Consider the following 26,297-nt stretch of genomic DNA (forward strand, 5'->3'; position numbering starts at 1 on the left):
GAACCTGTGTTAATTGACTTAATCATTTACACCGTTTCCTATGTCAGCTTGGCACAAAAGAGAGTTGCTACAGTGCAAGGCAGATGTGGAACTTCTTGTAATAGTTGCGTGCTCTTCGTTGTAGTACCAGGCTGAAAGCTGTAGAAGTATGTTTGTTTTGCTTTATAATGCCACAGAGACTTTTCTGGCCTTTGAGTTTTCAGTTGTACATTGTTGAGTACCATAAAAATTTCTTTCCAAGGATTTTAGTAGAGTGTAACATCCCTTTAAATTAAAGAAGTCATGAGTAGCAAAGCTTCTCGGGGGCAATAAGACCCTCTTGGCCTTCACTTCTCGCTACTGAATTACAGTGGCTTTCCGCTTCTGGCGGTCTTGGAGTTTCTCAGTCCCTTTTGTCTTTAACCTGATAAGGTTGGGAGATTTAGCAGTGTAAGGCAGGGAATTCTACTTTATGTTGGATGGAAATCTTCAACGGGAGGTGCAGGGCATGGTTTAACACGTTTAGGTCTACTGACAGTGAATTTGCTTTTTGTGGTTACCTTTTGGAGGTTTCCTTAGAAATGATGCCAGTCCTTGAACTGAAGGTTGAAAAGCCATTCCCTATGAATTAGACATAATTCCTGTTGAGCAGCTGTTTAAATAAGGATAAATGTGCAGACTTTCACACTGAAAGTCAGCTGCGAGCATTGCTTGGCACTGCAGATTCAGGGGCAGCTGGAGTCAACGAAAGCTCTGCTTTTGATCCCATTAACTTCCTATCAGACACAGGTAAGAGGTCTTGTAGTCTGTTGCGAAAACAACTTGTGCAGAGAGAAGCAGTCATTGACAAGTGATCCTCCTGGAAGTTTCAGTGGTCGTCTTTTGTCTTTAAGGATGAGCTGCTTCCATTTTTCAAGTGCTCCGTCCATCTCCTGACACATCAAAGGGTAAGAGTTGGATAACTGCAGATCTAGCTAAGCAACTCCGTTTCAAACTCTTTTAGGAGACAGCTTCATGTATATATAATATGCATGTTCGTAAGCCATAAAGTGAATATTTGAGTTGAAGAGCTTTTCATTTCACCCGCTTCTTTCTGCGTTATTTCTGACACTGTGTCTGTCATAAAGCACGTTCCTTATACTTGCGTATCCAAATGGTATTCATCTGCTAATAGATTTGTTACCGTATTTCTAATCAGAATACGTGCCCTTGACATTGAGATGCTACAACACGTAGCCTGCTGCTCATATCAGTGTTTAGACATGAAGAATTGACACAGATCTTCCTGCTGCGGTTATACCCATTGAAGAGTTCAACGCGCTTCTTGTGAGCTACCACCCTTCCCAGTTCACTGGTTCAGCTGCTCACGTGAACCACTTCAGTCAAATTAAGTGGGATAGGCTTCCATATTTTAAGATCTTTGCAAATGTCGTTCATTTTGCAAATGTGTGAAAACAAGATCACTGTTGTGAGGTTTGCAGTCCGCATGAAGAACATGCAAGTTTGGCACAGAGGTGAAATGAAAATGAGAAATAATGAAAACGTTTAGCACAAATCAGGCAGTCAAGCTCTCTCTTTCTGTTATGATTTTTGGGTTATTTACAGTGTCTCATTTAGCTGCTTCCTTTTCAGGAAGTATTAGGTTTACAACTCCATAGATTTCATCTTAGAACAGATCTGGCTTGAGGGTGTCATGAAGGAAAAAGGTGGAAGGAAGTCATACAGAAATCAGGATCACAGCGCTGTTGTGAATATCTTCAGCGATATTCTGCAACGGCGGCTTTGCTGGTCTATTCTGCATTAAGATTTTCTGGATGTCAACCAATCTAAAGTTGTAGTACCCAGAAAGAAGAGAGAAGGTAAACGGTCGAACAATTGTTTGATTTAGGTTTAATAGCACAGGAGTGAAAGTGTGCATGAACTCAGGTTTCCTGTGATGCAGTAGGGGTCTGGAGTGAAACACACCATCAGCAGAAAAACACGGTAGGAAAAGCTGGAATGCAGTGTTTGAAATTCAAGAGAGGTGAGACTGTAATTTATTTGGCTGTAAATAAGAAGCTCGCAAAGGCCCGCAAAACTTTTTAATCTTCAGGATGTTACGTATTCAAGTAATTTAATGCTGAAAACGGATTATCAAGAATACTAACCATTATGATTCAGGTTTTATCTTGGACTTCCAGAAACTAGGATGAGATCTAACGTAAGGGATGTCTTATTCCGCATCTTCCCCATTATATTTCTAACATTTCACTCTAAAGTCTGTGATAATCACCACTGTACAAGATCAGAGACTCCCTTAAGGTCTGATCGGGCCTGGCAGGTTATTGCTTGTAGTAGTTTAATATTCCTGATCCTGGTAGTATGGATTTCCGTTTCCACCTACTCTTCTGTCAGCTCTGTTATTCATCCTATATTCAGCACAGGGAGTTTGTAACAGTTCCTTGGAAAAAAAAAAAAAAAAAACCAGAAACCCCAAAATGCTCTAGAGGGAAGTTTCTGAGCACTGACACAAAATTCCACATACAGCACAGGTTCCATTTTCACCACGTGCTTTTTCCAAAGCAAACAGTTCACTTTCCTGTTAACTGGGAGGTGTGAGGTTGCTGAGCTTTGGAGCTGTGTGAATCCCGTTGCTGTCCCAGGAGCAATGCTGTTTCCTCTCTTCTTTCCTTCCTCTTTGCTTCCTGGGGCTTTATTTTCTGTCAGAGGTCCATCCTTTTTGAATGACTGTCAAATGCTTGTGCAGGTGCAGAAGTGAAAAAGCAGTGGAGCCTGGAGTCATTGCAAGTTCTAGTGGGATCAGCGAGAGTTGATTTGAACTTGTGAGGGGGTTTGGAAAATAAAACTCAGTATGCTTAGTTTTCTAAACCAAAATGGACTTTTGTTCGGACCTTGGGAAACTATTGAAACCCGCACATAATATTATAGTGGGTAAACTCTGACTAAAAATAAGTAAATTGTAGCTTGACTTTGTGATTCTGAGCCATATCTTCAAGCCTTCCTCCATAGTATTAGATTTCGTTCTGCCGGTGACCGTTGCAGTTGTCTTCAGCACTTGTTGGCATGTTCCAGGATGAAACTTAGAGTTGAAACAGAAGTTGGAATTAGAGGGGACATGACTCAAGATAATTTTCTCTGAAATTACTGGCAGGACGAGCGATTGCAGAACAATTCTCTAGATCCTTTGGATTTTGAAAAGGGAAAAACAGGAGGTGGGTGCTTGTGTTTTCGGTAATGTATTTGAAAGTGTAATAAATAGAAATTACCTGGACAGTACTCAAGAAATATTTCATAAGATCTAAGTATGTACATTCTTAAATATCGTTTGCTCTTCTCACACAAATGATCTGTCTGGCCTGGAGTACTTTGGCTTTAACCCTTAAAGTGAAATAGGGGAGAGCATCACAGTGATTTCTTTTGGGCTGTTCTGCATGGACAAAGTGCTTTTAAATACAAGCTTTATTCTGATGTTTTTGCCAAATATGTCTACTTTACTTTGAAAACAGATGAGAGGTTACCTTCTCGGAGTGGAGGCTCAGAGGCTGAGTATTACTCGTGGCTTGTAGGATAAGGGATGGCCTCTTTCCTCCCCTTCAATAAAGAAATCCTGGTCTCTAGATGTAGCAGCAAGCCTTCGTCAGAGTAACAGAAGTGCTGGACTTGATCACTTTGCACATGTGTTTTGTCTGATATCAAAGCCATTTCAGCCATAATGTATAAAATCCTGTCACCTTGGTCCAATTCAGGGAATTTGGTGGATGGGGCTGATTTTTTGTGGCCAGTTTGAGTAGCTCAACATTACAGAGCACGCGTTGGGCTCTGTGAAAGAGGAAGCAGCCTCTTTTGTCGGTGCAGGCTGTACTCTGAACCGCCCATCGTGGGAGTGCAGACCCTTGATTACCTGGGTGCTCAGCAGTTGATGTACCACTGCCCTGCACAACTAGGGAGGTCTACAAGAAGTCTGTTTTATATTGGAATAATGGCAGATGTGACAACTTCTCTCAAAAGTATATATGCCAGAAGACTCCAGCTGGTTGTTATGGATATTAGGAAGGAACGTGTTTAAACATAAAACTTTCATTAAGGTAATGAGATGTAAAATGATTATTGCGTCACTGACTGCAAGGCAGAAAACCACCTGATGACAGTGAAGGAGAGTGTGGTGTGACTGTGAAGGGGGGTGGGGAAGGGGGGCAGGGATAGCCACCGAAGTCATCGCAGTATTTCTGCAGACAGGAGACCTCCGATTCATATCGCACAACGTCTGTCTTTGTAACTGTCATGAGCTGCCAGATCCATCTCTTCACACCTTTTGAACACAGGCAGGCAGATGAACTCCTCGATTCAACAGCTTCTTCAGCCATTCTCGTTAGTGTTTTGTTAATCGTTCTGACTCTGGCTTTCCTCCCCTCTCCCCTCCCAGCACTGGGGATTTCAAGGTTCAGCTTGCATAACAGGTAATAGCAGGCATTTCCTTCTCCTGTGTCGGGATATCCTGGCGCCCTTCAGTCTCTCTCTGACTGTGTTTAAAACAGACTCCAGCACAGGAAAAAAAAAAAAAAAAAAGGAAAAAAAAAAACCCACACAAAAAAACCCCAGTCTAAAATTAGCAGCCTTGATAGAAGAAAGGCACACGGCTGTCCACTGTGCTGTTTGTCAATGAAACAACACATCCAACCAGGGCCAGAATGCATTTCCTCTCTGGGAAAAACAGACATGCAGGGTTTTGGGGAGGATGGGAGTGAGAGTAAAGCAGGCATCACACCGGTGATCGGGGAGAACTATCCAGGTACCCAGAGCTACAACGACCGTGGTGTACACGAAGAGGCTGCACGGAGGTCTTGGTATGCCAAGGCTGTATATCTGATGCATGAGGGTCTTGCTGGATCAGATGCTTTGAGAGCTACAGAACCTCTGCAGTCCCCTCCTCCTCTTGTTTGGATTTCAGGTTCCTCATCCTTAATGGGTATTTATTGCTGCGAGGACCAGATTTAAATGACCTAGGCTGCATTCTGATCTTGCTGCAGTGTGAACCTGAGGTCTCCATAGGTTTATATCATTCTAAATATTCTGAGGTTTTGAAGTTGAAACGAAAATTTAAAATAAAATTGCATTACTCTATTATAACCTGTTGTTTACGTTAACAATAATAATGATATATGTTTAATCCAATCTTGTAAGGAGCCTGAATGTTATACTCCATTAATGACAGTTTCATGCGTGGATATCTTTTAGGTTTGGACTCTTGGTGTAATGAATCCTGAGTGACTTATTTTATGTAGTAAAAGAAGGTATCATTGCAAAATCTTTACAGTTTGTTGCCATGCTGTCAGTATGGAATTGTGATAAAACCATTTCCTCCTTTTCTCATTCATTTCTGTAGACAGTCTGTGTCCGTGAGAATTGCGGTGGGAATAGCAGGCAATGTTAGGAACTGACTTTGGTTTTCTTTGCTAGATTGCAGGCGTATCTGTCTGTCAAAACCCAGCTGATGGTCATTGAGTAAAATTCAGTTAACTAAAAGCAAATAATCATGTTTCAGCAAGACTTCAAAAATTTGCTCCACTGTCCTGCTCTGCTGACAGACAGTTCCTTCAGTATATTTTGTCCTGATAAATTGTGGGATTACATTGCATCCAGTTTCTTTCTTTCATGTTTGCCTTCCTGGTTTCATAGGAAACAATAAAGGCTTGTTTTTCTTGGTTGGCAGAAGACCCCTGCTGATATACGCAAGATAAAAGCTCTATTCATGTACTGCAGAATCTCATGGCGAGAGCTTTTGAGAGACAACGAGCTTACTTTTAGATGTAGGCCTTTTTGCTCTTTGTGTCACTTGAAAGATTTATAAAGCAAGAAACTCTTTTCCACCTGGATTTAATAGAGACTAAGCATTTTTCCATCAGTAAAAACAAGTGGACTTACTGGCAAGTTGGAACACGGCAGCTATGGCCTCCTCCCACCACTGGGTGTCCTGGGAAATGATGGGTAGCTCCATCAGACCCAGGACGAAGATGAGCTGGCCAGCGGTCAGAGCAACAGTGGCGATGAGGTTACAGGCACGCATCATGTCAAACTGCACTAGGGAAACAGAAGAAGTAAGCATAAAGTTAAAACGATACAAAATTGGGGAAAAGGAAAATCCTGTCTCAAGCAGGTAGGTAAAATTTGTCAGTCCATAGAAAATGATTCTCAGACATCATTCCTCCTTCCAGCAGTCCCTTGCGTTCCCCATGGTCTGATTAAGAAAGGATTTTGAATCTTTCCTTTAGGTACACAGTATCCCTTAACTGTTGCTTCAGTGCAAAGCAATTTGTATCAAACAAGCAGCTAATTTCCAAGGATGGCTCACCGGAGGCGCTCGACTTTTGCCCTGGGAAGATTCTGTCTATAATTAGTAGCCAGAATTGTTTGGGGCAGGAATGGTGTTTGGTTTGCGTTTGTGTGGCACTGGTTGAAGTGGAACCTTAGTTCATAAGTAGGTTTTCAAGGCCCTAAACCGATAATCATCCCAAAGACAAATCTGTAACACCCTGATTTCTTTTCACCTCGTCCATCTGTACTGTCCTAGAAAACATCCTGTGCATATTAATGCTAACATCTTATTGGTTTAAGGAAGCTTTGTATAGTGGATTCTTAACTTTTTCTTCTTTTAACATTTATTAATCTTTTGGATGCACTGGAGAGACCCTTGTATTTCTATCTGTGCAACGAGGGAAACGGTTACAGAATCACAATGATGTCAACACGTGGCAGTTCTGAATGAGGTGTTATGGCATAATTTACATCTATAAGTAAAAAGTTACTTTTTAAAAAAATATATATTAGTTCATATATATATTTTAGTGGGTGTTGTTTTGGGTATCTGCTATCAACCACTCAGCCAGGACAAGGACACCAATGAATTATTCTACGAGGATTTAAGGGATAATCAACTGCCCCTTGGCCTTATGGGTGATTTTAACTTCCCAGACATCAACTAGGAATATCATACAGTGCACACAAACAGGTCCAGAAAATTTCTGAAGCACAATGAAGATAATTTCTTGGTGCAGGTACTGAGTGAACCGACTAGGAAAAGTGCCCTCCTAGGTTTGTAGTTTGTAAACAGAGAGGGACTTGAGGGCGAAGTGGTGACTGGTGGCTGGCGTGGTCATGGTGACCACAAAGTAGTTGAGTTTCAAATCGTTGGCGATAGGAGAAAAACTGCCAGCAAAACTTCGACCACGGATATGGGAAGAGCAGACCTGGGGCTGCTGAAGGAGCTAGTCAGTAGGGTCCCCTGGAAATCTGCTTTTGAAGGTACTGGGGTCCGTGAATGCTGGTCACTATTTAACAGCCATCTCTGAAGAGCGCAGTGTCCAAAGTCAAGCAGGCGGGGCAAAGGCCGGCTTCGCTGAGCAGGGATCTTCTAGAATTTAGGCAGAAAAGGAAAGTGCATGGCCACTGGAAGCAAGGGCAGGTGACACGGGAGGGCTACAGGAATGCTGTTTGCCACTGTAGGCAGAAATGCGTGTGGCCAAAGCTTGATTAGAGTTCAAGCCAGCCAGCACTGTGAAGGAAAACAAAAGGGCTTTTTAAAATACGCTAACAGCAAAAGGAGGACCAGAGATAACATTGATGAGGCTGGTCACCTCACACATAGGGACATACACAAGGCACAGACATCTAATGCCGCCTTCGCCTCTGTCTTTGGCACCAGTGATGGGCGTTGGGACGCCGTGTGGGACGCTGTGGGACGCCTGGCTCCCTGTGTTGGAAGGCCCTGACTGGGGCGGATGATAAACTCCCAGCCAACCTTGAACTTGTTTGAGACTTGCTGCTCCAGCTGCATGCACATAAATCTATTGGGGCCAACGGGATCCATCCCAGGACACTGAAGCAGCTGGCTAATGTCATCGTGGGACTCCTCTCCATTATTTTTCAATGGTCTTGGGAGTCTGGAGAGGTCCCAGTTTACTGGAGGCTGGCAAACGTTGTCCCAATTTTCAAGAAGGGTAAGAAGGAAGACCCTGGTAATTACAGAACTGTGAGTCTCACTTCAGTGCCTGGTAAAATTATGGAGAAGGTTGTTCTGGGAGTTATTGAAAAACCCTTGAGAGACAAGGCAGTCATTGGTCACAGCCAGCACGGGTTAATGAGGGGAAAGTCCTGCTTAACCATCTTCATTTCCTCTCATGACAAGGCCAGCCATCTAGTTGACCAAGGGAAGCCAGTAGATGTGGTGGGTTTGGATTTTAGCAAAGATTTTGATACTGTCTCTCACAGTATCCTTCTGGATAAACTGCCCAGCACGGGTTAATGAGGGGAAAGTCCTGCTTAACCATCTGCATTCCCTCTTATGACAAGGCCAGCCATCTAGTTGACCAAGGGAAGTCAGTAGATGTGGTGGGTTTGGATTTTAGCAAAGATTTTGATACTGTCTCTCACAGTATCCTTCTGGATAAACTGCCCAGCACGCAGCGAGACAAGTCCATCATACATTGCGTGAGCAATTGGCCGATGGGTTGGGCTCAAAGAGTTATAGTAAATGGGGTGACATCAGGCTGGCGGCCAGTCACCCGTGGGGTTCCTCAGGGCTCAGTTTTAGGGCCAGTGCTCTTTAATGTTTTTTATAAATGATCTGGATGCAGGAATTGAATGTACATTAAGTAAGTTTGCTGCCAGTACTAAACTAGGGGGAGCTGTGGACTCCCTCGAGGGTAGAGAGGCCTCACAGAGAGCTGGGCAATCACCAACTGTATGAAATTTAACAGAGCAAGTGCCGGATTCTCAACTTGGATGGGGTAATCCTGGTTATACGTACAAACTGGGGGACAGGAGGCTGGAGAGCAGCCTTTCAGAAAGAGATCTGGGGTTTTGGGTTGATGGCAAGTTGAACTGGAGTCAACAGTGTGCCCTGGGAGCCCAAAGGGCCAGCTATGTCCTGGGGTGCATCAAGCACGGCATCGTGAGCTGGGCAAGGGAGGGGATTGATGCTGCACTGGTGTGGCCCCACCTCGAGTGCTGTGTGCAGCTTTGGGCACCTCAGTACAAGAAGGACATCAAACTATAAGAGTGTGTCCAGAGGAGGGCGACCAAGATGGTGAAAGGCCTCGAGGGCACGATTTACAAGCGGTGGCTGAGGTCACTTGGCTTGTTCAGCCTGGAGAAGAGAAGGCTGAGGGGTGACCTCATGGCAGCCTGCACCTTCCTTGAGGGGGGCAACGGAGGGGGAGGCACTGATCTCTCTCTGGTGACCAGTGAAAGGACACGAGGAAATGGAATGAAGCTGCACCAGGGGAAGTTCAGGTTGGACTTTAGGAAAAGGCTCTTCACTGAGAGGGTGGCTGGTCCCTGGAACAGGCTTCCCCGGGAAGTAGTCATGGCACCAAGCCTGTCAGAGGTCAAGGAGCGTCTGAAGGATGCTCTTAGTCATATTGTTTATTTTTAGGTAGTCCTGCAAGGAGCAGGGAGTTGAACTCGATGATCCTTTTGGTGGGTCCCTTCCAACTTGAGATATTCTATGATTCTATATTAAATATAAAGAGTAAATGCAGAAATAGTTACAGACATAGATGTTTGGAGTCTTGGCTAGAAACCTGATTAAAATGTGTCTCCCAGCTGGGTACTAAATGAAATATATTCATTGCAAAGTTGTGTACTTTTAGTCAGGCTTTTTTCCTACTTTTCCTGTTAACCTGGTGGATGTCCTGTTTTCATTCTTTTCCTTCCTCTCTAGCAAAATGTGGGAATTGTAAATATCACTGTGCCAGTTCACCATCTCTTGCTAATATGTCGTTGCTATTCTGAAATAGAAGCAACTCGGTGTTTAAGTTGGCATATGTTAGAGAAAGAAAGACTCTGGACATGAATATTCACCAGATTTTCAAAAGTGACTTAACTGGTTCTAAGTTCAGTGGGTGCACTGACCACCAGAATTTGATTCATGGCATTCCAAGGAGACTCCTAGGAAGTCCAGAAAACAAAACTTGATATAAGCAAGCTAGAGTAGACTTCATTGTGGTAATGGTTGAGTTAGGTCTACTTTTGTGAGTCATAAAAATGAGTTTACCCTTTATTTTCCCCTCATAGGTCATCTTTATCTTCTAGTGTTATGAGTAATAAGTCATGATTTCATTAAAATTTAATAAAATACTGTATCAGAAAGAGTTAGTTAAGAACCATAGTCTGCTAAACTTTTTCAGATTGAATAAAATGTTAGGAAGATAACATACGAAGTATTTTTGGTTTTTCCTACTGAGTTCATCTCTGACCGGAGAGAAAAATTATTTCATTCAAAAAAATATTTTGCTCAAAGATTTTTGTGTCTAACATTCAAACCTGTCCTTTCTAGCATCGGGAGCATTTAGATCACTTGCCACATTGAACGTTTACAGGTCTTGAAGCATGCTGGCTGATATCAGAATCATATTAAGATGTCTGAGCTGTGTAAATATCAGTAGGACTCTCAGCGTTTGGAGCGCTCTTCTCTTTTTCCCCTTAAAGGGACGTCTGTAATACTTCGAGGACCAATGCTTGCTGGAGGGAGAGTACTGACTTTCAAAGGAGAAGTGTACTAAGTAAGGGGCAGGCTTGCAGCCATTATTATTAAAGTACTTTAGTTTGTTGACAGAGCTATCTGTAGTGTCAAATTAAAAAAATAGTTGGATTATGGCCATAATGCATTCTGTTGCCTTGTCTCTATATAGCATGCATGAGCTTTTTTTTTTTTATTTTAAAAAGAGCCTTTTTTATTATATGCCCTCTAAATGTCTGAAGCTTGTCCCAGAACTTGACACTAACAAACACCAGCTTTTTGCCTTCACTGTTATCCGTGACTTCTTTTTAACACTAAACTGAATTATAAATTATTTTGGCTTTGCCGTAGATGATAGTAGATCTAGCATACTAAAAATAGGAATTGTACAACCGTGACTCAGTTGAGTTCCAAAAGAATTTCTAATAATTTAGTCTTTAAATAATGATCCTATGATCGCTGTCCTCTCTTGCAGTCGGAGAGGGCAGCAGCATGGGATGATGATCCTTCCTGTGGTTCGTACGCACTCCAGACTTAGGGATGCGTATTCACTGATACACCGCGCTCTGCAGAGACATGTAGACACGCAAGTGCTATTCTGCATAGCTGCTGCTTTTTAACCATAAAGAAGGTTGCGCACGGTCCAGGTTGGAACCGCAATAGGATGACGATAGGTAGGATAAGAAGGAAGCAGCTGGTATGATTTCATTAAATGTGAAGACAGTTATTTTTATGGAATAAGGTATTACAAGAATTGAGTACCTTTCCATATTTCATATTAGGATATTGTTGTTTTATTCTAACAAGTTTAATGTATAGTCTGTCATCTTTTGGGTTTGTTCCAGAACTGTAACGATTCCTCTTCCTCAGATGGGAAAAAAAATCAAACTTAATAATGTACAACTCTTATAAACTGCATTCTTCTCGCAGTGGAGCTTGTTAATTGTGTTCAGCCTGAAAGTGCCACTCTGCAGATGCCTGTGCTTTCTTACTCATGGCCATTGCAACTTTGCGTGTTGTCAGCTCAGCACGTGGTAATTTCATGTTGTACATACACAACCCTAAGCTGAGCTGCTGCAATGTCAAACCTGCCCCCCCCAAAGGTGGTAGTTGTGGAAAGCGGCTCTGGCCTCCATTTTTTTGTGGGCAAGCGATGGACAACTCTGATTGGAGAAGAGAACTGAGTGTGCAGTTTCAAAGCATTTCTTCAGAGCCTGTACCCAAAGACACTGAAGATGTGAGTCCCGTTGGGGAAGGCCAGGCCACAATGCTCTTTTCCTGCTTGAATGACTGCTCAATCCGGGAATAACTATTTCTCATCTCTGATAAAATTGGCTGCAGTATAGTTTTTGTAAGAGCTGTGAAATTTAGAGTTTACCTTTGTGCTCTTTTACTCTGCCTGTTGTTATTTTAAATTATATGTAAACTTGAAATTCCTCACTAGCCAGCTTCAGCCCATTCTGACGTCTTTTCTATACGCTTTATAATTAGTATGAATTTAGGATCATCTGTTCAACCATTTCTGCTTCATTTACAGTAGCCTTGATCCCCCTGTAACTTTCTGTGGCCACTGCGGACTTCATCAACTTTTGTGGAACAATTTATGTTAGTCACAGTTTGTTAAACAGGAGGCATATAATGATTATAATGTCTGCGTAATTACTGGTTGCGTTTTTGTTAACGATTAGCTTCAAGAATCTATTGTCTACAGCTTTTTGCGTACCCTTCCTTCCCCTCCCTTAAGGTGCAACTTGCCTGTCGAGAACTGGAAAGCCACTGAATGGCTCCAAAACTCTGCTCTAAGCAGGCGTTGCTCATCGATATAAAATGCGAGTCTCTGACTTTTTTCCTTCTGGATGCCCATCTTGATCCCAGTTTACTCTGAGAAGTAGTTAATTCATGGGCTGGGTATCCAGCTGGGCCTCCCGTACAGCTGGGGGTACTGGCTGATGAATTCCGCTTTGTTTAAAACACAGCGATCAGTCAAGGGTCAAAACCCAAACTCCAGGGATGAGACCAATTCAAATTCCTTGTTGTCTTGCTCACTTCCTAGACCAGATGTATCCCTCTGGATTAGAAATGTTGATTTGATTTTGTTATTTGCAAGCAGCAATTCTGGTTTGTTATGTTCCGCGACGGCCCCAGGGCTATTTGTGCTTTGCAGGAGCAGGTTAGTCGTATCGGAGAGTAATTTGCAGTGGGTTTGGATAATGAGGAAGGATGATCTCACTGAAAAAATCAGATTATGCTAATTGCTTAAAAAGTGAGGTTTTCTGCCTGTTTTCTGTCTGCATATAGGGGAAAAAACAACCATGGGCAGGAGTTCAAGCTTTTGACTGATTAAAGCACAGAAACTAAATGGCCCAAGATATTTTAATATTTGTCTAAAGCTTCCCCTGAGAAACACCAGTTTTGTTGAACAGAATTTTTAGTGCAAACTTCAGTCCAGCGTCTGTAACTTATGAAGTTACCAGCACTGGGAAGAATCTCACAGCCGCACAGAACAGCGGGGGCTCCCAACATCGCACCCCGCCGTCCCCGTTCCCCGCCTGCCAGCTCAGCCGCGGGAGCTGACTATGGGCCTGCTGCTGCCGTATCCCCGCTGCGGGACACAAAATGTCCTACATCTAAAAAATGCTATTTAAACTTTGTAATTAGACAGGCAGGAGTTCGTTTATGCTTCGCTGATGGGTACCTTAGACACCTTAGGCTGCTGCTAAGTTGAGAACATCTGGCAGTTTATCCTTACTTTAAATCTCCTGAGGAATTTTGCTTCTTTCTATTGATTGTTTTGGTGTTAAACAACTACTTTAGTTGTGTTTAGCTTCAGTTTTCTTTTAGGTATCAATTATAAAAATTACTCCAACCAGCTAGAGTTCTGAGTGTAATACCTTCTAATCGTTGACTTGCTTCTTAAACGTTATTCAGTTATTAACCATTTTTTTGCTGTCAATATAAAAAGGCAGACTTTGTAGGAGGAATTCAATGGTTGCCACGTTTATGATGAAAGGAATTTAAAAAAAAAAAAGTATTCTATCACTGTGCTTTCCTTTTTATGGTTCTTGGGTTTATTTATCGATTATACATTTATACATATTTATTGAGTATACATTCTGAAATGTATCTGATTGTCTTTGTAAATACTTAGTGTTCATATGTGACTTTATTCTGAAAAGGAGGATAAGTGGTTGTGTTTCTGAAATAGGGATTTCTACATAATTATGGATGGAACTGTTAATGCTTCTTATGCTTTAGTTGCTCCACTTGTTTTTTTTTAAGAACCCATTTTCAGTTGCCTGTAACCTTGCTAGGCTTCATCTTCTTGGGCTGGGTATCTGCAGGCTGAGATCATATTCTGCTGTTAAAAAGTAATCTAACTAGGTCAGTAATTTGATTTTCTCTAATATAATCAAGAGATTCTAACAGAGTACATGGTTTTCCTCTAGAACTTGACGTTTTCCTGAGGTGTTATCCCGAGATAAGGAAGGCATCTCCTGCTGTCCTATCGATATTCACTCTAGTAAGCAGTCTGATAAGTCTCAGTATATGCTGCCTTAACGGAACCATAGCTGGCAACCAAATGCCCTGAGAGCTTAGCAGTGCTCGGCACGTTCGTCACATCACCTTGTCCCAGAGCAGTGGACGTGCCACAGCACTGACTACGGTCTTCGCATGTGTTCCTGCAGCCCCGACGCTCCAGAGCGGAGCTCCTTCTGTCCCAGCTCTCAGCCCTTGCTGGGCGGCTTCTTCCTGCCCCCCTTACCGAGGCATTTGGAAAATAAGTTACGGTTGTGCCTGTGCGCCAACCTCAAGGTTTGAAGCCTGCCCATGATTCAGTTTGGACTTAGTGCATGGTTTTGTACAGCAGAGTTCTACTCTTTCAGCCTTTCGGAGTAATTTTTAAAATCCACGTTATAGGGACTTCAGAAATGCAAAGCCAAGCATCCAAACATTGGGAAAAGCCAAAATAGTACACTTTTACCTAAATGGGCTGATATCGTTTTTTCATGAGAGCTCTGATTCATTCGACACGTGAAATAATGCTTTGCAAAACGGCTGAAGTGATGCCCTTCAGGCCGGCTTTCTATTAGACTTCTGTCTTGCTGACTCTTATGGTCCTGCTGTTAGTGAAGCCGAGTTCTGACCTGGAGAACTGAATTTTGTGTTAATAAATAATTCTAGAAGAAACCCTTATTTATAATTCTAAAAAAAGGAAAAAAAAATCTACTTTAGCCAAACTTTTGGCAAGTCATCGTGTGTTCGTCTTGTTTTGGATGTCAGCATTGTCAGCAAAGGCCAGATGGGCAGAAGTGGCCTCTGCAGCTGCCATGGAAAGCAGCGGGAGCTGCGCCTTGGGTAGCAAGAGCACTGTGGAAATGCAAAGTACAGCTGTGCTTCATCTTCCAACATAGACGTAGGAGATTCAGCGCTTACTGTTAAAATAACTAAGTGATAATAAGGATAATAAACAGAACCACTGTAATTATTGATGGTCAGCATCCTGTGCTCTATTTATGAAGTCTTTGAACGCTTCATTTCTTCTGTTGTTTTAAGTTTGTGGTATTTATGTTGTTAACCTCTTGAGCTGTTCTTTCAGAATGGGAATTAGGAAATGTATTGAGACACTTTAAAGGTGTTTGTGAAACAAAGTAACACAGATGCTGGCAGTATCTCAGTGGACCTTTGCATGACTGACATGGTGGCAAGGTTTAATTAAAGCACTGCCTCTTTGATACAGATGTATTTTGATGGTGTGAATATACACTGCTTTTTTAAAAGTGAAACAGATCGGAATCTAGTTTTTCCATCATCAGTTTATCCCTTTCCACATGCGGATGTTTTTTTGCATGTCTTATGGTAAGGACAGGACTTCATCCTGGAAAGCAAAGTCTCTCCCTCTCTCTTTTCTCAGTAAATCTCCGCAAGCAGCCGTACAGCTTTCAGCTGCAAGGAGTCCTCGATACGTTCTGTTGCTGGATGCATATCTTAAAAATGAGAACAGTCACTTATTCTGCTTCGTTTCATCTCCTGGTTAGCATGCAATCTATGCTTTTTCACTTAAAAATAATTTTAAAAAAGCCGGGGGGAGGGGATGAAATCTATTTTGACACAATTGAAAGAATGTTCTGATGTGACAAACTGGTGAAATCTTCCCTCCTTTACGTAATTCGGAACTGGATGAGCTCATCTGAGCGTGCAACTTCACGTATGCAGGGTTAATTGGAAAGGTATACAGATCTTGTTTGGGGAAGAGAAGTGTGTGCTTGGTTGGTTGGTTGGTTGGTGGTTGTTTTTTTAACAACTTTAGTTACTTTGGGAGTGGAGACATGGCTGCATCAGCTATTTTCAACGTTAAAAGTGCTTATGGTTAAATGGGGACCTTTCCAACTCACCATTGAGACCGCTTCTATTATACAGTGATCAGTTTTAACAGACAAGGCTGGTACATGGTTCCTATTGAGGTGTTTGTTGTCTGCATGTTACAGTTTGCCTGTTTATAAACATCAGTAGGGTATTCTGTGTTGGTGGCTGTAATAAATGTGTTTAATCTGAAATTTTCAAAAGCTCCCTAGCCATTTTGGCTCAATGCTTTAATCGAATTCAAAGCCTTGATAGTGAGAGTAATCAAACATTGATTTCTCTGATAATATTTCTGTACGATGCATGTGAAGGTATGGTATTGAAACACTATTATGTTCATTTTCCTACCCTAAATCCCCACAAGTTTTGAACTTTTCCAAAATAAGTACACAGTACGGTAAAATCCACGTTAAAATGAGCATTTGCTCTAATTTGATAGAGCCAGACCTCTTACAATTCACCTCCAGTGGGTCTCTACCATTAAATTAATAATTTCACTTATTTAAATATTGATCACATTGCAGATGTTAGGAGGAGAGATCACAAGCCCCAGCTGTCTGCACTGCCCTCCGTCTCTGTGTAACAGCTTGAGCAGTTTACCAGGCAACCATGTATATATGTTTTATATACCCCATGTATATAACCACGTATACAATAAGGTTTGGGGCTTTTTTCAGGCTGGTGGTAGTTCCTGTCTTCTCCAAATGCAATGGGCCACCTTTCTTCATCTGCACATTCTGAAAAAGTAACATGTCTACGACACGCTCAGCTCCTCGACTTGGCCTGGCTTCCATCCAGCCAAATTTCAGAGGAATTTGCAGACGCTGGAAATGTGCGCAAGTGCGGTGGACACAGGCCCGAAAGCAACCGGCAGCTCCTTATTGCCAGGCCCAGCGGCATCCCGCCTCAGCCGCTGTGTTTCATAGTCCACGTGTGTTTGCATAAATCATACATTTAGGCCGGACAGGTGCTTGCATGTGGTCCCTGTGGCAGTCACGTCGTTGCTTGTGATAACCTGCCTCTCCCTGGCACTGGTGCTACCTCCGTGTGAGAACTTCGTTAGCCAGAGCTCTCTTGTCTGGGCATCTGTAGCTGATGTATGCTTCCCACTCTTGGGATTTTCGTTACGTTTTCTGGAGCCCTGAAGAACCAAGCAAGGTTTTTGTATCTGTATAAACCCCTCCCTATTCCTGCGTCTCCACATTGTTCAAAATGTTCTTTAGACAAAAAGGGACAGGCTGTGACCTCGGCTAATGAATAAATCAGCTCCATCTGTCCGCCCAGAGATAGCCTTGTAGCACAGTAGGGCTTAAGGGCATATTTGTACCGTGCAGTGTGGTTAAAAATATCTCTGCTGATTCCAAGTCATCTGGTGTGTTCGCAGAGCGCAACACAGTGTTACTGGCCTGGTGCTGAGACAGGCCGTAGGTAGTGGTGGCTTTGAGCAGGTCTGATGTGAGAGGGCATCACTGGTGGTGCAGGGAGGTGTTCTCGCTGCTCGAGGCAGGTCGCGTGTCCCTGCGTGTGGCTGTGTCCCTTGCTCGGCGTGCTGTGTCTGCTCAGGTACTTAGCGGGCGCAAAGCTGAGTGTTGGGTACTCCGGACACACTATCCTGCCCAAGGTATTACTAAGTGTGTGCTTCTGCTACTGTGGCCTTTTTTGGAATGGTTAAGAGATGCAAGCTAGGGAATTTTGCAACAGCTCTAAAACGGCATCTCACAGAATCATAGAATTGTCCAGGTTGGAAGGGAGCTTTCAGATCATTGAGTCCAACCATCAACCCAACACTGCCCAGACCACCACTAACCCACGTCCCTCAGCACCACGTCTGCCTGGCTTTTAAATACCACCAGGGACGGCGACTCCACCACTGCCTTGGGCAGCCTGTTCCAATGCTTGACAACCCTTTCGGTGTAGAAATTTTTCCTAATATCCATCCTAAACCTCCCACAGAATCACAGAATGGTGGGGTTAGAAGGGACCTCTGGAGATCACCCAGTCCAACCCCCTGCCAGAGCAGGGTCACCCAGAGCAGGTGGCACAGGAACGCGTCCAGGCGGGTTTGGAATGTCTCCAGAGACGGAGACTCCACCACCTCTCTGGGCAGCCTGTGCCAGGGCTCTGCCACCCTCCCCTGGTGCAACTTGAGGCCGTTTCCTCTTGTCCTATCAAATCTCCATAACTTTCGGCAAATTTCTTTGCCCTCGCTCAGATGACAGGAGAGTTAGGCTACCTGGCTAAGTTTCCTTAAAGTGCTCTGAAGAGTTTGAGTTCTGGGTGAAGCCTTTAAATTTGTATCTTCTAGTGGTTTGTCTGTGTTAGAAAATCTTTGATTGGTGTCCTTGTAACTGGGCTCTGATTCCCAGCATAAGCAAAGATTTCAGATCTGGTAGTTTGTTGCCACTATAAAGGAGCTATCTCGCCCATCATCACACTTGCATTCCTCAGCTTGTGCCAGAAGCAGGACTTAGTGGACACCTTATATCACTGCTTAATCCAACAGAAAAACAACCATGCAAAAAACCCCATGTCATCCCCCTGCCCCAAACCTTCCACTCCAAACCTGGGTATTTTCTTGCTGTTAGTAATTTGAACTGTCTCATAGAAGCTTTATAGCATCGCAGATGGTTGAAAGAAGGGTGCAGGACTACATGGCAAGGAGGAGAGAAAGCGGATGAGGATAGACAGAAGGGCCCGAGATCCCCTGCCAGGAGCAGCAAGGCTGGAGCTGGAAGAGCAGAGCTGAGGTGCCTTCCCCTAGGACCAAAGTCAGGCACATTCCTTGTGTTGCACCTTGCCAAAATAGTTCCCATTGAGATGCTTCGTTTCCTTATAATATTTTTATATAATTTACTCCTGTCCCTGGATTTCTTTTTCTTCCCCCCTATTTCTAATCTTTTTTTCTCACAGTGTCTCTCTGCTGCAGCATCTGTAATCTCCCTTGTCTTTGACGTCTCTTGGTATTTACACCAGCGGTGCTTTACTGATGCTTTAATATCCTTGATGTGGCGTTTACATCATGGGATTTGCATGCAGCACACCTTCGTTTGCCTCTTGCTCCTGTGGTCTGTGTTACGGTGAACTAATTCACACGGGCGCCCTGGTAGCGGGGAATTGGATGAGAGAGGTGTTTGGTGTGGAATTCAACTTTGTGTTTCTGGAAAGGCTTTTGGCTCCATCACACTGACCTCTTCTGTTCATGCCCCACGCGATCTTTTGACAGATCGTTTACTCTGACTTTTACCCCAAATACGCAAAACTTTAATTATTATGTGTTTCAAGTTGCTGGAGTTTATTTTTAGTTTAAGCACATGCAAGTCCCAACATAATGAGCTACTTCCATAATTTTTCTCCCGAACCATTTTGCTTGAGCTGCATGTATGATGAAGGGATAAAAAAAAAAACAAAAACAAAACAAACCACCCCAGCTTTATTGTGTCCCCTGAAAAGGAGCTTTGCCAATTATTTCAATGGGAAAAAGAGGGGGCAGTGAAAGTCAGTGAAAAATAGGATTTAAGAATGTGGTTCTCTGCCAGTGAGCGAGCCTCCTTAGGGTAGTGCTGTTTAGGGCAGTTGGCCGTTATTTACGTACCACCTGCACAGAAGTCGTCAGGATACGGAAAGGCAAATTCTCAAAGGTTTTACAGTTTTTCTTTTGAACTGTGAGATAAATAACTTGCCCCCCAAATAGGTATGTGCGTGTGTATTTATGTAATTTCTTTTTTTTATATGAGCGAGATCGTGGCCTTTTTTTTGCATTGCTATTGGAAGAACGTATTTTCTGTTTGTTGTTCTAAAAATGGCATCCAAAATATTACACGTTAACTTTTATCATTGAGGAAGGAATTTTCAGAATGTTACTTTTTATATGTATGTGTATACATACACACACATACATGCCTGTAATTTATCTACAACTGACAGATGAGGATTGCTGTATATATTACTAAAATAACATGTGATTTCTTCGTAGAGAAATTCTTTACAATGACAAAGACATGGATGCAGAATCGGGCTCATATTGACTATGTGTACAATCCACGAAACATATTTGTCTTAAAAATATGTGCAACAGATTTGTTTCCCCCTTAGTTTGTCATGGCACAGCTGCAGAGGTGAGATTTTCGTTTAAATGCTTTATGAAGATTCAGAATCAGCCTTTTGCTTATTATTTGCTCCCAGTTTAAATAGTGAATGGATGGTTTATTCCCATACAAAGAGTCATTGGGCTTCAAAGTCCTCCTTTAAATTAGAATTTTTAAGAGTGCCTGTTAGAGAATTCTTCTGGGGACTTGGTCACGTTATAATTATCACTTTGAAATTTTAAAATTGTCTATCACATTTTGCTTCTGTTTGACGTAAGAAATTTGCTGCCTGTACAATCCTGCTGTGAAACCGATACATCTCTGCCAGCCTTTCTAGCACCACCCATCTTCTGAGCCGTGCACAGCAAGAAATACAAGTTTTTGTGTTTAAAATGCCACAGGAACCAAATTCAATACGCAGGAGCTCATTCTGACCGTTGAATACAGAACACGTATTTCTAGAATTTGTGAATGGTATGCATGTTTTTCAAATCGGAACACGCCTCGTAAATATTAATTGGGGCGGTGGTTCCAGTGGTGAAGTAGCAGAGACACATCAAGGTCCTTTTGCATTGACCTTATCCTTTTTATAATTATATGTCATTACAAAAGTTCTTGCCATTAAAAAACAATTCAAAGTTAGGTTTAGGGCTTTATAACAGTTCAGAAGTTTTCTGGTTGTGATTTATGCAGGTTTAATGTTAACAAACGTGCAAAAAACGCTGCTGCACAATTTTGTTGGAAAGCGTGATACGGAATGGGTCCACATTAAAGCATTTTTAAAAAAGACATTCCTCTCATATTTCTTTGTTTTTGTCTCCAGAGGGATATAAGAGACTTTGAGGAGGAGCAGAGCATTTGGCTCTTTCTCCACATTTCAAACCATTAAAAAAAAAAAAAATCTATCCAAAATGACTTATGTTACTAAAGTTGCCGTCCTTCAGAGGCACCAGTGCTGTTTATAAGCGCTGTTAAAATCTCTGGAAAATCCTACTGTCTGTCAAGGTGTGAAGTTTATAGGCATTTGTTCTGCTAAATTTGATTCCTTGAAGTATGTGGTTAAAGTGTTGATTTGGCCGCGGGAAGGGCCCCCGAGGCCCCGCAGCTTGTAGCCCTGGCCCCGCGGCTCACAGCCCCGGCCCCGCATCAGCTGCTGGGCGAGCTGTGGTCACAGCCACCATGTCCCAGCTGAACGCGGGTATTCCAAGCACAGTCCTGCTCTAGTTTCTCAATGAGAGCCAGGGTCACGCTGTTAACTTTATGGATGTGATGAGTAAGGTGTGCTTTTTAATTATTTAGCTTTATAATTCTCATCATTGGCTTACAGGCTTCATCTTACCCAAAACTTTTAACTAGCTCAGTTTAAGCTATATGCGTTTTCTTCAGATCCCACACGTGTGGGATTTGCAAAATGAGAAATACACCATGCCAAATGATTTTCATGTTCCCAAAGCAGTATATACTATTTGTGTATTTTCACCAAGAAGAACAGTTGCATGCATTAAGGCCTATCTCAATTATACATGTTTTTACCAAAACTAGTTCTGTCTTTTCCACTCCTGGCACTTCCAACAAAAGGAAACAGAAGGGAGAAATAACTTAGCATGGCATCTAAATACTTTTTTTGTTTGTTTGTTTGTTTGTTTGGTCTTTTGTTAAAGTTTTACGTTATTCAGAGCAACTGTGGTTGGGGTTTAATGTACTGCGCAGGAAGGGATGTGCTTGTAGCAGGAACGCGAGAGGGAACAGCGAGCAGCAGATGTCGCAAAGCTCCGGATTTACAATTCACAGATTATTTTTTCAAAATACATCGTTCCGTACACTGTATAGACCAGACAGCACAATGTAAATTACTGCTTTTGGGGTGGGAGGAGGAGGAGTTTAGGTCATCGGTGGTGGACATAATTATTCTTATTTTCCCGATTTAATTTATTTGGAGATGAACGTTCAGAGATGTTTGAACTAGCTAACAATGATTTCAGGAGGCTCTGCTAGGCTATAAATCTCCTGGGGACCAGGTACACCGTATCATTCGTGACCTAGCAGAGAAGACAAGAGATTGAACTTACGTTTGACAGTGCTGCGCGACTCCTGGAACCCAGCTGACTCTGAACCCCAGCCCAGGGCTTCACACTCGCGCTCCTCCCCTTGCCCGTGCCTGGCACTCGTGCTTCCACCTCCTCTGCTCTTTTCTGCCAGCCAGCACATCTTCCAGAGCCCCACGCTGCGCTTTCGCCCGTCTTCCAGCGTCTGGTATACCCAGTTGGGAGTAAAGGCAGCTGCGTTGTTAAGAATAAGTGAGACCAGGGCTACCAACACAGCTGTGGCTACCAGTTTCTGGACAGTCATATCTGACTGTCAGCTTGCTGCCAGTCTCTATTTGCAGAAGACACGAGGTCTCAATCAGCTGTAGCACATTGAACTTGGGCTTGAAGCAGAGGCAGCTTTGCTAGGCTGTTACGAATGGCTAGAGGACATCACCGTTCATTCTCAAAGTCAACTCCAGAGGTGTTTCTGATCAAGGAAATGAGAATTTTGCGAGGTAGGTAGGAGAATTCCATAAAATAAGAACACAGAGAAGCTTTTTTAGGTCCTTCCCAGCTCTGGCTTATCCACCTTCTTGCACTTTGATAAGTAATGCCAGTCCTGTGCTGAACTGAACGACAGGGAGGTCCATTCCTTGTGAGACGAGGTGAATCCAGAAAGAATCCAGTCTCGGGGCAGGAGAGCCTGAGCTGCTGCCGGGGCAGAGGCGGGGATGCTTGCCAGCAGCGTGCCAAGTGCGCCGAGTCCTCCAAATCAACCAGTGCTGCTCCAAAAGCCTTTTTTCTGGATGCGAACTTCAAAATATCCCACAAACCGTGACAAATATCATTCTCTCAAAGCCAAGCCAAGCTGGAGGCGAATGCTGTCATCCCAAAGGAGCTCTGCAAGTTTGGAGGATCTGGAGGAATTTGCTGTGCTGTGTCCTTCTCTGAAGATCCGAACTGCAAGTGCCGGGACGGGAGAACAGCCACTGCTGTGAGGAAAAGGCCCCCCCACCTCTCCACGAAGAGGAAATGGCTGTTTTTGTGGCTGTTTTTGGTGAGCCTCAGGGCGTAGTCGACTGCAACAAACAGAGCCACTGCCACAGCAGTCAAACATTAACAGGATGTGTTTCCTGAAAGGAAAAGACTATGGAGACTTCTAAAGTTGTACCTCCTCCCCTCGGAGAGCCCCCCTCCCCGTCCCGCTCCTCCTCCCTCCCCCGGCACCGCGGGGCTGCGCATGGCGGGGACCCGGGGACGAACCCCAGGGCCCCTTTAAAGGGAAAAAAAGGAATCCCCAGCCTCAACCCTCAGAGCACCAGGTCTGCAGAAACGGATTGAGGAGAGGGATTTTTGAAATGCTGTTTACTGAAAGCAAAACAATATCGGGGTTCGCCGCTGAACAGCATGACGAAGGCGGGGTGTGTGGGGTCCCCTGGTGTCCCCCTTCCTCTCTGCAACCCCAGCAGCACGGCAGATACATAAAAAATATAAAATCTCGAGATTCTCAACCTGATAAACAAACGAACTTTGGGGTGTCTGAACAGGCGGTTGCAAGTGTTACGATGTGAACGAAGTTGAAAATCGCTGCATTGCAGCTGTGTGGGGCTGGCCCAGACCCGAGCCCCGCATCCCACTTTGCCCTGAGGCTCCGCGGTGCCCCTGAGAAGCCAGGGCACCTCCTGCCAGTGCCCAGGGCATGGAAAAGCTTCTCCAAGCTGCTTCATAAATGTCTGTGGTCACAACCCAGTACCAAATCGGCTGCCATACGGCGAGCCAGGAGCACAGCACTGGTGCTGCAAAAGCTGCAAGAAAAGCATCAAGAAAAGGAGCTCTAATGAACAGGTTTGTTGAGGACATTTCAAACTGTCCCTGAATGTGGATGTTTCCAGAGACTGACTCTCCAAATGGCTGCTCCATGTTTCCATCGGCTGCTGGAGCAGGTCCTGCCGGGGGGCTGGGCCTAGGGCAGTGATCCTCGGTGGGCATTGCCCGGCTGCATGGGCATTATTGCCTGTGGATGTGCCCTTCCTTCATCGCAGCCTGTCAGCATTCTTTAGGCTGAAAAAATACTGTACAAGGTGTGGTATTAAATGGTATATTGTGAAATACACGAGGAAAAACTCTTTGCTGTGAGGGTGGCAGAGCCCTGGCACAGGCTGCCCAGACAGGTGGTGGAGTCTCCGTCTCTGGAGACATTCCAAACCCACCTGGACGCGTTCCTGTGCCACCTGCTCTGGGTGACCCTGCTTTGGCCAATGGGGTTGGACTGGGTGATCTCCAGAGGTCCCTTCCAACCCCGGCCATTCTGTGATTCTGTAGATGAAGGTGTGACATTCTTGTCAACAGCCTGAAGAGGGAGCAGTGGGAGGTCATGGCGGAGTACCTGTGTTGCCAGGCACTGCTGCTCCGTGCCCACCCCACCGGAGATGCTGGCACAAGAGTTCACATCAGTGTAATTAACATGAGAGTAGAAACTGATTTAATTACCAGCTAAGTTACTTTGCCCTTAGTCAACAGGTCTGTGCTGACCCAATACACATAGGCAAACTGGTTGGAAATCTTTTGAAAGTTAACATTTTATTTTCTAAGACTCATTGCTGAGAGGAATGCAAAATATTTCAATGAAGTTCACATGCCCCTATAATTGGGTTTCAGCTATTGGAATTGAATGTACAAATCAGGCTATGAATTCACCTCTCCTCTGTGCACTTGGTTCATTTTTAATCCTGAAATGGATTAAGCTTTAGGTACTTTGAACATCTTCATCCTCTGACCAGCAGTATAGCATCTTTGGTTTCTTTTTTTTCCTGCCTTTGGTCATGTTTCTATGCATCTCTGGGTTTAGAAGTTTCGATATAAATAAGACACTGGTGTCCGCCATTCTTCAAAAAAATTTCCTAAGAACAATGACTACATTTTCATATTTTGTAACCCGTGGATTATTTGTTATTATTTTAAGCCTGTGATTCAGCATCATACACAGGTAGTGCCAGGAGAGATTTACCTTTAGGGAAAAATCTCTTCTATGCAATCCCACACCTGCTTCTGCCCCCTCCTGTCTTTGATTTTTGTGATTTGTTGGAGTCTGAGCATGGATTTTCGGAAGGGCACAAACTTCCTTTGCGTGTTACATGTAAAAAAAAAAAAAATGTTGGAATTGTATTTTACAAAGACTGAACAAATCAGTCTAATTATTTAAAACTTAGTCACATCTCTTCCTCTTTCCACAGCAATTATTTGGTGTGAGAATATTCAACCTTCTTTTTGGATTCCATCAACGTAAATCTTATTCTTCCTAAGTCATACTTGTCTTTGAGTGCCTTTGAGTATCAAAGAGGTGATCTAAACATCATGGCATTAGTTTGTGATTTGAGATATATGATACTTGTGAGATTCGTCATGTTATGTTTGCAAATCCATGCAAGTCAATGAGTTTGCATTTAAGGCAGCTTTCCCAGAGGAAAAAAATAAATCTCTCTCTCACCCCGTTGCCTCTTGTTGTGGCTGCAGGTGGGTGGGTGGCCATGTAGTGAGTTGCAGCTGGGAACGGATACGGATGAGTCAGGTGGATCAGTTCACTGGCACGTAAAACACAGGAGGTGACTTTGGGACTGGTGACAAAGTTGACCTTAAATCAGATGGTTCATCGCTCTGGCTGTGGCAAGGTGGTCCTCTCTGAAAAGGCAGCATGATTTCGAGTCCCTGTTGTCTCCCTGCTGTTGGAAACTGCCACAACGCAAATGATTTGTCACTTCGAGGTTTTGGGATGATGGAAATTTTCCTGGGAAGCCCGCTCAGGGCTGACAGAGCGAAAAGGCCAGCAGCCCGGCAGCCTCCGGCCTGCCCAGGTAATGTGGGATGAGCCTGGAGCGTGAGGAGCGAGGCAAGGCGGTAGGCTTTGCTGTTGGCCGCAGTAGTTCAACAAGCACGTGAGGACTTTTTTTCCCCATGGCAAAATTTTTGGTGGACCTTCTCGTCTGGTAGGAGCTGTTTGCTAATTGTTCCATGCTAGAGAGTGATTCTGCTCAGCGGGAGGTTAAATTACTCCACACAATTTGCGTAGCAGCTTATAAAGCATTTTGGGTCTTCCTGGGTGAGAATTCAGTTATGTAAATATAGTTTTACTTTCAGAATCTCAATAATTTAGATTAAATCAGGTAACTAGGGGCTTCCATACTGAATTTGTCTGTTTACTACCTAATAAATTCTCTTTAGAGTTGTTTATGCGGGGCACAATCTTTTTTTCTATTATTTTTTAATAGGCAAATGGCTTTTTATCAGTCTGTTCAACTAATAACAGTATCTAAACATGTAAAATCAGGGAGT

General features: G+C 43.5%; 2 protein-coding genes across 8 annotated transcripts in view; one reads left to right on the forward strand and one right to left on the reverse strand.

Moving 5' to 3' along the window:
• TMEM204 (transmembrane protein 204) overlaps window positions 1-23,167 on the reverse strand; it is a 29,208-nt gene extending 6,041 nt beyond the window's left edge. Inside the window, exons 1-2 of the mRNA XM_074598782.1 lie at window positions 22,011-23,167; window positions 5,902-6,057 (exon numbers count right to left, since the gene is read on the reverse strand). Coding sequence (XP_074454883.1) covers window positions 5,902-6,057; window positions 22,011-22,290 — 436 coding nt within the window. The 5' untranslated portion in view covers window positions 22,291-23,167. The remainder of the gene's footprint in view (window positions 1-5,901; window positions 6,058-22,010) is intronic.
• IFT140 (intraflagellar transport 140) overlaps window positions 1-26,297 on the forward strand; it is a 94,065-nt gene that overhangs the window by 49,803 nt on the left and 17,965 nt on the right. The gene's annotated exons all lie outside the window — the stretch shown is intronic.

Source organism: Larus michahellis, chromosome 8, assembly GCF_964199755.1.
Source record: "Larus michahellis chromosome 8, bLarMic1.1, whole genome shotgun sequence".
Classification (NCBI taxonomy): Eukaryota; Metazoa; Chordata; class Aves; order Charadriiformes; family Laridae; genus Larus; species Larus michahellis.